Source organism: Rhinoderma darwinii, chromosome 1 (genome assembly GCF_050947455.1).
Source record: "Rhinoderma darwinii isolate aRhiDar2 chromosome 1, aRhiDar2.hap1, whole genome shotgun sequence".
In the NCBI taxonomy this organism is placed as follows: Eukaryota; Metazoa; Chordata; class Amphibia; order Anura; family Rhinodermatidae; genus Rhinoderma; species Rhinoderma darwinii.
Window position 1 is genome coordinate 38,792,184 of NC_134687.1, and position 14,870 is coordinate 38,807,053.

General features: G+C 47.0%; 2 protein-coding genes across 2 annotated transcripts; one reads left to right on the top strand and one right to left on the bottom strand.

The window, feature by feature from the left end:
* Positions 1-641: 641 nt before the first annotated feature.
* Positions 642-7,777, bottom strand: TADA2B (transcriptional adaptor 2B). The gene is made up of 2 exons (XM_075857750.1): positions 7,441-7,777; positions 642-2,888 (listed from the first exon to the last, which is right to left on the bottom strand). Exons 1-2 carry the CDS (start codon positions 7,708-7,710, stop codon positions 1,896-1,898), a joined length of 1,263 nt encoding a protein of 420 aa, XP_075713865.1. The 5' UTR covers positions 7,711-7,777; the 3' UTR covers positions 642-1,895.
* On the top strand, positions 7,520-10,705 carry CFAP184 (cilia and flagella associated protein 184). The gene has a single exon (XM_075857737.1). It carries the CDS (start codon positions 8,040-8,042, stop codon positions 10,605-10,607), a length of 2,568 nt encoding a protein of 855 aa, XP_075713852.1. The 5' UTR covers positions 7,520-8,039; the 3' UTR covers positions 10,608-10,705.
* Positions 10,706-14,870: the final 4,165 nt, after the last annotated feature.

The following is a 14,870-nucleotide window of genomic DNA, read 5'->3' on the forward strand; positions in this document are numbered from 1 at the left end:
CCCTCTCCCCATTGACAAACTTGCGCGTTCGGCCAAATATTTAGATGACAGCTATAGACTTTTTTGGAAGATGGTGGAAAAGTGCTGCTGCCAACAACCCAAGACAAATTGTTCATCAACTAAGTGTATTCACAAGAAGGAGCATCACTGACTGTGTATAAATCAGGTGTAATTTGTGCTGTTTTGCTCATTTAGTCCTCCACTTAAAATAAAAAATAACGTATTTCACTTAGCAGAGGGCTTCTTTAGTGGCTCATATTAATGCCAATAGGAAAAGAAAATCGTAAGACCATGTGCGTACAACCACTGGGCAAGAAAAACTCTCGGTTAAGTTGTCATCGAACTCTATTAGGAGATGTTGAATTTCCCACAAACATGTATCTCCTATCCACAGGATAGGGGACACGTGTGATCGTTGGGGGTCTGACTACTGGCGATGAGGAGAACGGGTGACCGAAAGTCCCCCGAAGTGCTCCATGAGAATGGAGTACTGGTGCGCATGCTCGACCAGGGCTCCATTAATTTCTGGGGAGTTGCCGGAGACAGCGGTCCAGGAAGTGTCTGAAATTAATAGAACACTGGCCGAGCATGCGCACCAGCACTCCATTCTCATAGAGCACTTCGGGGGACTTTCGGTCCCCCATTCTCCTCATTGCTAGGGATCAAGCGGTCGGATAAGGGGAAACGTGTTTTGTGGGAAAACCACTTTAAGGGTATGTTCACACGCAGTGTTTTCAGGCATACTGCAGGGCATAAATGGCTCAAATACACCTTGCAAAACGCAAACACCTGCTCATTGAAATCAATAGAAAAAAAACAGAGTTTAGTTCACATGGGGCATTTATTTTTTTACGCTGCCTTTTTAAAAATCGGCCACGTAAAAAGAAGAAGCATGTCACTTCTTGAGCCGTTTTGGGAGAGGTTTTTCGTAGGGTCAATTGAAAAACAGCTGCAAAGACCTTGAAAACAGATCTGTAAATTTCAGCCGTTTTTACTTGTGTGTGTGAACATGGCCTAGGGACTGAACAGTCAGATTTCACCAACCACCCATGTGGCAAATAACTTCTTGCTAAAAGACTTGTATGGGAAATATTACGAACAGAATTTACATGAAAAACTAAATCCAACCTGATGAAACGCTTATCACGGAATCTTATCTAAAAACAATTGACACTGAAGTTTCAGTTGGTCTTTAACAGTCACAATTCATCATGTGTAGAATTCTTTACGTATATTTACCACACAGCAATACCTAATTCTTCTCCGCACTTCCAGTGACATCTTATTATATATCAAGGAATATAGGCCTGGACTGTGAAGCGCTCCGAAGAAAAAGCCACATACATACGCACAGGCCACTCACCAATGTGGACGTGATGCAGCATTGACGGCGACATCATAATGAGGACAACCCAAAGGTGAGGCAAGCTGCCCCCCCCCCCCCCTGTGCGGCATGCTTGCGTGCCACCTAGGCAGCAATATTGAGTTTGGCTCCAGTGAGTAACCACGTAGAATGAACCTCACAACCCTCCGCTATATACCCATCCATTGGTTGCCATCCCCTATTACTCCGCGATGACGGTCCCTTTAAAGGAAATGATGTAATAAATACCTAAACCCTACTATAAGTAGTTCTTGGCATGTTTATCAGAACATTAATTTTCCTTAAATGCCTTATTAAGGTAATTTAATAGGTGGCGCCTCATTAGAAATGGGAAGAGAATGGCAGCCTTCGTTCTAATGCACTATGTGAAAAATAGATCACCATACAAATAAAACAATGTGTATTTAAAAAATATATACAAGTATAGTAAAGCTTCAGTCTCAGTTCTGTATAAGTCTTTTTATATATATTATAGATATTTTTATAAAAAAAAACACTTGGAAAAACACCATCACGAGGCGTCCCGGGATATCCAGCCACTCTCGGTCAAGAAATTTAAAATCCTTTTCTTTAGGACTTTATCTAAGTAACTGGGAAGACGGCTCTTTGATGGGATTCCCTGTCTTTTCTGGAGGTGGTCCTTAATGATAATGGTTTTGACAGTTAAGTACCGAGTGGGGCTTAAGTTCAAGGAACTGCACAGAACCTTCTCCCTGTCCGATAACAACTCAAAACCTTGGAGGTTTTCGATGGCAGCGAATTCTCCCTCTTTACCATCCTCCCTTCCCCTCTTGGAGCCCGCAGTGTTTTTATTCTCTTTCCTTTTTTCCCGCTTGTGACGGGCAGCTTCGTACTCTGCCGACTCTTCCATCTTGGTGATGCCATTACGCCGGTACCGCTGCAGTTCTCGAAGCTTCGTCCTCAACATCCGTTCTTTGTGCATATTCTCAAAAAAGTCCTCAATTTCCTTACTGGACATAAACTGATAGAGCGGCCTTAGTTTTAACCGCAATTCCTTCTCCTCTTTCGAGATTTTCCTTTTGGCAGGCTTCTCTTTATCCTTTTTCTCTTTTCCCAAAAATGCAGGTACCAAGTTATAGTCCCGAGCTATGCTCTTCCTCCGTTGCCGTTCCTTCAGTTTCCGGACGTACATGTCCACACAAGATTCTTTAAGTTCTACTTCAACGTCATCATCATCATAATTGACAGACAGGCCGCTGATTAGCGTTTCAGCATCCTGATCGTATTCGATCTCGTAGTCGTCTCGAAGAGGCATGTACCCAAGCTGCTGCTGCTCCTGCACGGTGATGTCTAAAGGTGGCAATGGGGTTGTGATGCTGGGAGACAAAGGACCACCTGTAGGACAAGTGTGGTCCGTTACTCTGTTGGGAATACTGTCTGGTATGCATGCCTTGCCAAGGTTTCCATGGATATACATGCTGACGTAGTGTTCCATCACTTCCTGGGGAGTCCGGGATGCACCCACATGGGCAGCCATATCCTCCTGAAAAACACAAAAGTAAAAAGTCACATAACATATACCATACATAGCTAACCAACAGAGTCCGACCAACAGAGTCCGACCAACAGAGTCCGACCAACAGAGTCCGACCAACAGAGTCCGACCAACAGAGTCCGACCAACAGAGTCCGACCAACAGAGTCCGACCAACAGAGTCCGACCAACAGAGTCCGACCGTCAATGGTGATTTAGAAGATGACAAACATAATGTGGATGATGGAACTAGTCAGATGGACATTTTAGGATCCTACCAAAAGAGGTTTACACAATTTACATTGTTCTATGGACATTATATGGTTGTACGCGTGCACCGGATATCAATGGGTGTTGCTGAAATGGCCTTCGCTAACAGGAAGTGGTGTCCACATACTTTCGGCCATGGAGTATATGTGCATCTTTACACGGACTACTGAATCAAGCCAGGAGCCAATAAATGAGATGTCCTATGCTAGGACCACAGAGATAATTTTGTCTTCAGGTCGTGCTGTAACTAGCACCTAACTTTTTGAGTAGATTTCTATACCATAAAAATGTGAACACTCCGCTATTTCCATAGTTCCTATTGACGTTAATAGAGAGGGAAAGTTCATGCGTCCAATTCTCAAAAAAAAAGAAGATCGCTGTTCTCAGAATCAGTAGGGGCCCCTGTGGCTACACCCCCACTTATGGCACTTTTATGGCATATCTAGCTACGAAGAAGTCTATGGTGTTAAAAGGGAACCTATCACTAAGTTTTAAGCCACCAAACCACCTGCATGTAGTTCTGGGGTATAGCGCTCCAAACCTGCCAAGCTCTAAATCATCCGTTTAGGCAATGGTCAGTAAAAATAGCTTACAACTAACCGAAGTGAGTCCAGCCGCATCGGGCACATGTGCAATGTACGGTCCTCGGCTTAAGGTGCACAATGCGCATGCACCGGATGCCGCTCCTGGACTGAGATCAGTAACTTCGAAGTTCTTTTACTAACTATTGCCTAAACGGCCAGTTTCTACCTGGGCAGATTTGGAACACCAAACCCCAGAACGACATGCTGGTGGTTTGGTGGAATATTTTCTCTCTAAATCTACCACTATGACTGATTGATACAACGCACTTTACAGGTAACGGCAACATCAACCGATACGATAAATCATCGTAAATCACACTACTTGAATTTTTTCTTTTTGTCTGTGTTTTTTTTTTCCTCCATCCTTGCTGGAAGATTTTAAAAGGTCCTAACCCACGCATGTAAAAACAGAGTTCGCTTCTACAGGCCATTGTCCTTATCTTCAGTTAGATAAAACATAGCAAAATTCTTGGTGCCATAGTGGATTTGCAGCATGCCCACCAATATGGTGCCACCTTAGTATGCCCCATAGACTTTTTGTAAAAATAAACCCATAGTCCAGACTGGTTGTAACCAGCAGCAACTTACATTTTCTTCTGCAGTTTCACTAAAGGAGGTTTTTAGCTTGACGGTAAGAAATGTTTTGTTTTTTTTCAATATAATCACAACGCTCATTGGTTAAAGAGGCTCTGTCACCAGATTTTGCAACCCCTATCTGCTATTGCAGCAGATCGGCGCTGCAATGTAGATTACAGTAACGTTTTTATTTTTAAAAAACGAGCATTTTTGGCCAAGTTATGACCATTTTCGTATTTATGCAAATGAGGCTTGCAAAAGTACAACTGGGCGTGTATTATGTGCGTACATCGGGGCGTTTAATACTTTTACTAGCTGGGCGTTCTGATGAGAAGTATCATCCACTTCTCTTCAGAACGCCCAGCTTCTGGCAGTGCAGATCTGTGACGTCACTCACAGGTCCTGCATCGTGTCAGACGAGCGGGGACACATCGGCACCAGAGGCTACAGATGATTCTGCAGCAGCATCGGCGTTTGCAGGTAAGTCGATGTAGCTACTTACCTGCAAACGCCGATGCTGCTGCAGAATCAAGTGTAGCCTCTGGTGCCGACACGATGCAGGACCTGTGAGTGACGTCACAGCGTGATCTCTCGAGAACACGGCTGTGTCTGCACTGCCAGAAGCTGGGCGTTCTGAAGAGAAGTGGATGATACTTCTCATCAGAAAGCCCAGCTAGTAAAAGTTGTAAACACGCCCCGATGTACGCACATAATACACGCCCACTTGGACTTTTACTTTTCAACACGCCCAGTTGTACTTTTGCAAGCCTCATTTGCATAAATACGAAAATGGTCATAACTTGGCCAAAAATGCTCGTTTTTTAAAAATAAAAACGTTACTGTAATCTACATTGCAGCGCCTATCTGCTGCAATAGCAGATAGGGCTTGCAAAATCTGGTGACAGAGCCTCTTTAAGTCCGCCGCCGCTCCTGGTCTTTGTTTATTTCTCCTGCAGTGATGACGTCACATACATCCACGTGACAGATGCAGCCAATCACTGGTCTTGTGCTAAACATGCAAGCATCACTGCTGAGGCCAGTGATTGGCTGCAGGGGTTACGTGAATGTACGTGAAATTATCACTGCAGTACAAGTAAACAAACCGGTGGGAACCACCGCAGTGGCAGCGGATTTAACAGGGTAGTATTGTTTTTTTTATTTGATCACATTTCCTACTGTCAGGCCAATTTCCTAAACTCCCGGAAAACCCCCTTTAAAGTGTCCAAGAGTGTTCTTTTCTACCACATCACCTTATAAAGGTCAACCTCTGTCACCCCGGAACAGTCACCTTCTACCAATCTTTGAAGGTCTTCTTGATTTCAATACTTTTTTATGCTGGAATGATACAGTATCGTAGGAATTGCTAATGCTTCCGAAGAAAAGCAGTGAAGACGATCCTGAGTTGGAGAAATATCCAACCACACGAAGGAAGTGGTTAGATATTTCCGGGGCTTTCACGGCCAATTCATGTTCTGTACACGATGAGGATCCCAACTATCTCTAGGACACGTGATCTAATTAAAGGGAACATTCCCCTTTAAAGGGGTTTTCCACTACCGGACAACTGACGACATATCCACCGGATAGGACATCGGTATAAGATCGGTGCGTGTCCGACACCCGGACCGATCAGCTGCACCGGCTGCCTGCGGGCACCGGATGTCATTGCACAGTATGCAGTGTCCTGAGCCGGAAGCAGTTGGCTCCGTACATAGCATAGCGGCCGTGTTGCAGAACTCCAGCTCTGCTCGGCCGCTATTCCGTGACCAGAGCCAACTGCTTCCGGCATGGACGTCCAGTGCCCAGAGGCAGCCGGAGCAGATGATCAGTGCGGGGTCTGGGTGTCGTACCCCCACCAATCAAATACTGATGATCTTTCCAGTGGATATGCCATCAGTTGTCTGGTCTTGGACAACCCCTTTAAGATTGCATAGCCATACTTTAGCGTAGGATCCATATACTTCTCGCCAAAATCATGAGCAGATCCCAACAAAGAAAACGGTTCAACTTTTCCGTTTCTTGTGATATAATCCGCTCCTGTTTGGCAAATCTAAGAATTCCTCACATGTAAACCGGAATATATAATGGTACATAGAAGGATCACTAACTCCGTCCCGGGCACCAGAAGATACGCAGCGGTTGTGCCGGTAGCAGATGGCTCCAGTCACACTATAGCAGCAGCGCTGGGTTACTGCAGCTCTGCTCCTTTTCCAAAAAGTTGTTAAATCCTATACAGCCACTTGCTAGATATAGTTTTTTTTTTCTGAAAAAGCTGAGCAACAACCTATATGTCCACCATGACAGCTCCGCGGGGAGAGGGAGGGGGTTGTCATCTTAGGCAAGTCTGACGTATCACTGCTGGTTTGCCAATGAAAAGCTTGGGAAAACTGAATGACATCCCTTAAAGGGACCTGTAATGGTGACATCAGATCTATCTGCAATGTATCATGACCTAGGGAATAGCCACATTCAGCAGGAAAAAAAACCGGGGCGATCATGCATGGACTACCCCACTGAAATGAATGGGTGTTATGAAGATTGTGTGTGTGTGGGGGGGGGGGGGGTGTATAAAATTCTGGTGTGACTGCAGAACCGCCAACATTTTTCTACCCCTTTTTGTTAATAATTAATATTTCTTAGATATCTCCTCCGAATCAAAGACCAACCAGAGCTCTCACATAGAAGCACATGACTATTTTCTTGCTTGATCTTTATAATTCATAAAGTAAATAAAAATGGACCGTAAAAAAAAGTAATGATATAAAGATACGTTTTGCATTATAGTTCGTTGCAATTCTTATTGTATTTGTATAATAAAAGGGCAATACAACTTTTCTGTATCTTATTCTAGTTTGTGTTTGTTTTTCAATGTTGATCAGATAATAACACAAAGATATAAAAAAAAAAGTATCCAATGAAATAAAAAGAAAAGTAGAATAAATAAAAAGTTAAATACAAAAGAATTTAAAATTACATTTTTTTTTAAATATATAGTGCTGCACATAAAACAGGACTATACAGGGCAACGGTGGCTGCAGGAAGTCACCTGTATATCCAGCAGGGAATGCTGGGAGTTGTAGTGTATCTGGACACCTACCTCCCCCTACAGGCTGCAATGTATATACAACTTACCCAATTCCCAAAGCCGAACTGCTCGATAGCATCGAGCAGCAGCTGCTCTTCCCTGCTCGTCCAGCCTCCCTCCGCCTCGGGCCCCCACAGAGTAAAGCGACCCCCGTCCACCAGCTGGTATCCATGCCACCGACGGTGATTACCGATCTCTGCCCCCGCCGAGAAACACTCCGTGCACATTTCAATGTCTTGGCACTCGGTGCAGCGGATACGCAGGCTTGTCACATCGGCCAGGCAGTAGACGCAGTACTTCTTGCCCAGGTCCGCCATCTTGGCCGCCGAGCTGTTGTTGGGTTCAACCGCTAAGGCACCGCCCACCGATGCACACACTACTCTGCGCATGCGCCTGGAAACCTTTAGCCTCTAATAGGCTCAGGTCTCACATCGCTCCGGGGATTGGACGCCGGATTACGAGTTCGTGGCGTCACTGACCCTCAGCCTATGAACGTTTGATAATAAAGAGAGCGTTGTACCGTGGCTCCGCCTTTCATAACGCGTCTCCATAGAAACCTGCAGAAAGGTAAATACACAGTGAATTCACAGAGCCATCGCTACCCTGTCTGCTATCTCCGGGGGGAAAGGCTGGCGGTTCAGTGAGGATGAGCTCTGCCAACATGGGAGACGTGAGTGAGAGCGGTGAGTCAATGGGAGAAGGAGGCGAAAGACTACCTGGTACCGAAGATAAAGCTGATACAGAACCATCTACCATTCAAGAACCTATAAGAGAGCCTGGCGCTAGTCAAGAGGGCACCAAAGAGTCAGGTACCAGCCAGGATGGCACCAGAAAGCCACTTACCAGCCAAGAGGGCACCAGAGAACCAGGTACCAGCCAAGAGGGCGCCAGAGAGCCAGGTACCAGCCAGGAGGGCGCCAGAGAGCCGGGTACCAACCAGGAGGGCTCCAGAGAGCCGGGTACCAGCCAGGAGGGCGCCAGAGAGCCGGGTACCAGCCAGGAGGGCGCCAGACAGCCGGGTAGCAGCCAGGAGGGCGCCAGAGAGCCGGGTACCAGCCAGGAGGGCGCCAGAGAGCCGGGTACCAGCCAAGAGGGCGCCAGAGAGCCGGGTACCAGCCAAGAGGGCGCCAGAGAGCCGGGTACCAGCCAAGAGGGCGCCAGAGAGCCGGGTACCAGCCAAGAGGGCGCCAGAGAGCCGGGTACCAGCCAGGAGGGCGCCAGAGAGCCGGGTACCAACCAGGAGGGCTCCAGAGAGCCGGGTACCAGCCAGGAGGGCGCCAGAGAGCCGGGTACCAGCCAGGAGGGCGCCAGACAGCCGGGTAGCAGCCAGGAGGGCGCCAGAGAGCCGGGTACCAGCCAGGAGGGCGCCAGAGAGCCGGGTACCAGCCAAGAGGGCGCCAGAGAGCCGGGTACCAGCCAAGAGGGCGCCAGAGAGCCGGGTACCAGCCAAGAGGGCGCCAGAGAGCCGGGTACCAGCCAAGAGGGCGCCAGAGAGCCAGGTACCAGCCAGGAGGGCGCCAGAGAGCCGGGTACCAACCAGGAGGGCTCCAGAGAGCCGGGTACCAGCCAGGAGGGCGCCAGAGAGCCGGGTACCAGCCAGGAGGGCGCCAGACAGCCGGGTAGCAGCCAGGAGGGCGCCAGAGAGCCGGGTACCAGCCAGGAGGGCGCCAGAGAGCCGGGTACCAGCCAAGAGGGCGCCAGAGAGCCGGGTACCAGCCAAGAGGGCGCCAGAGAGCCGGGTACCAGCCAAGAGGGCGCCAGAGAGCCGGGTACCAGCCAAGAGGGCGCCAGAGAGCCGGGTACCAGCCAGGATGGTGCAACAGAGGCGGGAAACAGCCAGGAGGGCACCAGAGAGCTTGACACTTCTGTCAGTCAGGAGAGTGCGGGAGATCCTAGTGCTGCGCTATTGGAGGACATTGAGCCAAGGAGTTTAATGGAAGAAGATGACAAAATTGCTATAACAGAGAATGGCTCAGCACAGCAGCACGGGAAAGAACCAGGACACTCATCAAGTGATGACTTATCAGAACCCCATCATGACACTGAAGAATATGCTGTGACCCCAAAAGAACATGTCCAGGAGATGGCCGAGGAGACCGACCAGGAACCCGCACTAGACCTAAAGGAAAATACTGAACCTCTTCTAGAAGTACAGGAAGGCGGTCAGGAGGAAGCGGAGCCGTGCCAAGACTCCGAACTGCAGGAGAACATTGAAGAGGAGCAAATCCGAGAAGAACTTCTCCAACAGTATCATGTCCTGGTTCAGGAACGCGATAAAGTCCAGCAGCAAAATGCTCAGCTCCAGCACAAGCTCTATGAGTATTTACGGAAAAAGAAAGGAGAGGAGACCCGGACCGAGACTTCAAAGCACGCGAGCGATCAGGAGCGACGCTACCTCAAGTACGTGACCACCCTGGAGGAGATGAGAAGGAAGTACAAGGAAGAAGCGGCTTTACATCAGCTGCAGATAGAAGAGCTCAGGGCCCAGTGTCAGGACATTGTAAGTAAAGTGGACAAGGAGTGGACTTCTCTCCAAGATCTGAAGAAGAAGATTTCCTTATGCAGCATCGGTAACTGCGGGGCTGGGAAGCACGCCGCCGCCTCCTTCACCCAACAAATAGAATTATTACAATCCAGGGAAGAGCGCAAGGAGAAGGACGTCAGCCAAGTTCGCCTTGAGAACATCAAGCTGAAAAATCAGATAAATCGCTATGAATCCACCCTGCGATCCAAAGACGAGTTGGCGGAAGGTTTGCATCTCATCGACTTCGAGCAACTAAAAATTGAAAATCAGACCTACAATGAGAAGATCGAAGAGAGGAACGAGGAGCTGCTCAAGCTCCGGAAGAAAATCACTAACACGGTGCAAGTGCTCACTCACGTCAAGGAGAAGCTGCAGTTTGTTCAGGCTGAAAACCAAGAACAAAAAGAGAAACTCATGAAGTTAGAGGCCACGGTGGGCAACAAAAGGGACATATTGACCAAGACCAAGCAGGCCAGAGATAGTTTGAGGAGGGATAACCTGAAACTAAAACAAAAATGTGGGCTGCTCGGTAACAAAGTTCTTCTCAGAGACTTTGAAGACAACGTAGATGCCACCGAAGAACTTAGTCAGACCCTGGAGAACCTGAAACGTCGTCATGCGGAGCTAACTCTGTCCAGTAAAGGGTTAATGAAGAAAATCAACGAGGCGAAGCTGGTCATGGACGGTTGAGGTCTCCCAAATATACATTCATTGGTAATGTCATGGCATTTTGTGTACACCATTGACCTCTGTGTCTTGGGAAAAAAATAAAACAAGTTGAGATGCAAGTCTCCTGGTTACGTGTTATAGAACGGTGGCGGGTACGAGATCGCTGGAGATGCGTCACCATTATGCCAGATGTGCGCCCCATCAGTAGCCCAGTCCAGGTTACTCATCAAGGCAGAGGCCCAACCCCCGTTACAGTTTCAGGCCTCATTCAGACGTCCATAATACAGACGCATTTCCCTACCGGCCGGTCTAATGGACCGAACCAACAGCAACATAGGGATCATTAGACCTGCAGTTATAATACTGTAGATAAAATGCGGGCCCATTACAGCCGTCTGAATGAGGCCTGAAATCGAGAGCAATTAACGATTTGTCGTTCCAACTTATATTGTACAGAACATCAACTTTCACAGGCCAACCGTGATCGACAAGTCATTCGGAAAACCGTCGTGTGAAATCTGTAGTGCGCGGCCAGCTTTATATGGAAGTCTTTGGATGATGGTTAAATGTGATCATTCCCAAAATGGTCAAAAGTAATGGTAAAATAATCACCTGTTTTTCCCCTCTAGCTGCTCCTGTATTCTGGTGGGTCCATTTAAAAGGGTCCTAAAAAAAAACCTGGAAGGAAATGGTTTATTTTTATGGTTTGAGTGATTTTCTGGGATCAGGAAATATATTGTTTTGTAAGAAAAGATTCAGGATAATGTGTAATTTATTCATTTAAATCCCTGCTTACTGTGGGTAAAGAGTCCAGTGGGTGGTGTCAGCCATTCCTGTATGAATGAATACAAAATTAGCTGCCAGTCACGGAGTAGGACCACCCACTGGACTCTTAATATCAGAGTTAGAAGGGATTTAAAATGTAGTTCAGAATAAGCTATCGTATGTGTGTACATGAGGAATCACACTATTTCTGGCCATTATATGACTTGTATGTGGCATTGCTTAGCAGTTTTCCCCTCTGCAGGCTTTATCTCTAATTCTCAGTTGTCTCTGGGCTAGTGGGTGGAGCCTAACGGCTATCATGTCTTCTATATTCTGCACACAGAGAAGGGGAGAACCCTGCTCTCCGATCTCTAATATATATATATATATATATATATATATATACTGCTGCAGCAGCATGGAGATTTTACAGCAGTATTCAGCAGTGTAGCCGAGAATCCAGAACTTGGATGAGACAGGAACACTAAGGCTATGTTCAGACAGTGTTTTCACAATTTTTTTTCAGGGCGTAAATGCCTGAAAACCGGAAGCTGAACACCTCCAAACATCTGCCCATTGATTTAAATGGGAAAAACTGCATTTCGTTCAATCCTTAGGCCCCATGCACACGGCTGTCCCCGTAATCACGGGCCGCGATTACGGGAATGGCCGCTGACAAAATATAGGAGTATGGCCCGTAAAATGCAAAAGATAGGACATGTTCTATCTTTTGCAGAACACTTCTACGGCCCGGACACCTTCCCCGTAAATAAATTGGACGGTGTCCGTGGACAATAGAAGTGAATGGGTCCGTAATTGCGGACCATAATTATGGTCCACAATTACAGAGGATTTTTACGGTCGTGTGTATGGGGCTTTAGACTTCTATGGGCAGCATGTCTTCCTCTCCCTGCTCCCTCTCTTCATAGACTTGTATTGCCAGCGTATGTGTCTCCCTGCTCAGTCCTTCTGCTACCCCCTCTCCTTAGACTTCTATTGGCAGGCAGCGCAAGATTACTTTAGGTTCACACTTCATGTTGCCAAAAAACAGAGTATAACATTCCCATAGGTTTCTATTGAATGACTTAAAGAGGACTTGTCAGCCCTTCTGACATGTCTGTTTTAGTAAATGCTTATTTTCCTCTTGGAATAGCAATTCTGAAGCATCTTTTCTTAGAACTCAGCATAGTCGTTCCTCTGTTATTCCTCCTGGAAATGTATGAATAAATTAACATCTGGGTGCTGTCCGACGTCCAACAAGTGCTGACAGTTTCAGACTGTGTAGGGACACAGTGATCAATGTATTCATACATTTCCAGTAGGAATAACAGAGGAAAGACGTAATGCAGAGTTTTGTTTGTCACAAATAGGATATAAGGGCAGATCATGAGACACGGCGGTGCTCCTTAACATATGTATTTATGAAGGTATTGAATAGTATAGAATTCTACACTCCGTTATATACATTCACTTATATCAGGTTTTAATTTTTTTTTTATTACTATACAGAATAGAACGGCAGACTATTGGGTTATTTTTGCCCATCGGGGGCAATGGTATCCTGATGGAACAGAGGCCAACAGTGACGATGTATCATTGAAAAAACAAGGGGAATCAGGACGGTGGTCATATATTTTGGAGTGATTTACCGTTTACTGACCTCTCCTTAGGACAGATCTGGATGGCAGCTATGAACTTGGGCAACTTCTTGATTTTGTTGAAGAGTAGAAATAGCGGACCTTTATTGCACCCATAAAATGGACCCTAGCTGGTTAATTGGTGGACCTGAATGGGTATGTGTTGGCAAAGCTCTGGTTCTCTCCAGCAGGCACTGAGCATCTCTAAGGGGGGTGCTGTGCTGGATGAAAGCTGAATTATAGCGGAGACTGGAAGCCAGTGGGGGGGGGGGGGGCAGTATGTACAGTGTATTGGGTCTATGTGGGGGGGGGCTGTATGTATAGCTGGCCATAGAGGTTTAGTTATAAAACGACAAGAATTCAGATTTCTTTTTCCAAAGTTGACCGCTCATCAGTGAAAAAATCTATTTTTTTTCCACAGAATATCAATTGGATTGTCCCATATGTATTTATGAAGTAAAGTAAACGTGAAGATTACTTATGACGAATGAAGTGTGGCCCCACCAGTGGAGAAGATTATCGGTTGGAAACGGTCATTTTTAGTACCATAGACATCAGAAAATAATTTGGTTAATTAATAATCGTTCCGAACGTTCACCTGATATTATCAGGTCGTTTTAAGGTCCAACTTTCTGTGCGGCTTCATTTCTGAACATACAATTATAGCGGTCAGAACTCCAAAACCCATGTATTATCTATATTCACATACATTTAATAACATTCCAACCTCCTGCAGCCACCACTAGGGAAAGCGGACTGTATACTGTGATATTATTGAGTCCTATGTACAACATTATCCAGTAAGCTCCCTCTAGTGGCAGCTGCAGATAGTCAGCATGTTATCTTTTACTTAGATCTCTGGCCACTAATAATGTAAAGTAAGAAATAAATCCGCACAGAATGTTGAACCAATTTAGATACCTGTGCCAGGAGGCCCTTACATATTATTGTACTGAATTTTATCCGCAGCCTTAGGCCTTATTCACACGAACGTGTCCGTTTTGCGCACGCAAAAGTTCATTATGACATATGTATACGGTGCGCGGCTGCATAATTTTTTCGCAGCCGGCATAATTAGGACACGCACTTTTTATGTGACGACAGTAAAGAAAGAGGGGATTTTAGGTTTCCCTTCTCTTCTTTACCAGCTGTAGCGCGAATCACGCGCGTCACCCGGAAGTGCTTCCATGTGCGATTTGCATGCACCCTGTTGACCTCAATGGGTGCGTGCTGCGTGAAACACGGGCAAGTATAGGACATGTGAGTTTTACGCAGCGCACATACGCTGCATGAAAATCACTGACAGTCTGAAAGGCCCCATTCACTAAAATCACACGTTCGTGTGAATAAGGCCTTAGGATGTGGATACAATTGACAGTGCTGGGGAGGCAGGGGAACTATCAATTACCTTCCCTGCTATTCAACGCTTTTCTTGTGATGCAGGCAGCGCAATGTCGCCATCGCGCTGCCTGAATCCTTCTGCTGGAGCACTCCTGGTCAAAAGAGACTGCATCACTGGGGGAAAGGACTGAACGGGAACAGATAAGTACTTGATAAAGCGTATGGCACTATCTGCATGGGCACTGTGGTACTATATAGGGCACCGAGTGCGGCGCTACCTACGGGAGGCACCGAGTGCGGCGCTACCTACGGGAGGCACCGAGTGCGGCGCTACCTACGGGAGGCACCGAGTGCGGCGCTACCTACGGGAGGCACCGAGTGCGGCGCTACCTACGGGAGGCACCGAGTGCGGCGCTACCTACGGGAGGCACCGAGTGCGGCGCTACCTACGGGAGGCACCGAGTGCGGCGCTATCTACGGGAGGCACCGAGTGCGGCGCTATCTACGGGAGGCACCGAGTGCGGCACTATCTACGGGAGCT

Coding starts and splice junctions, on each gene's coding strand:
- TADA2B (XM_075857750.1), bottom strand. CDS start 7,710: ATGGCGGACCTGGGCAAGAAGTACTGCGTCTACTGCCTGGCCGATGTG. Junction 2,889..7,440: donor AGTTCGGCTTTGGGAATTGG/GTAAGTTGTATA, acceptor TGTGTTTTTCAG/GAGGATATGGCTGCCCATGT.
- CFAP184 (XM_075857737.1), top strand. CDS start 8,040: ATGAGCTCTGCCAACATGGGAGACGTGAGTGAGAGCGGTGAGTCAATG.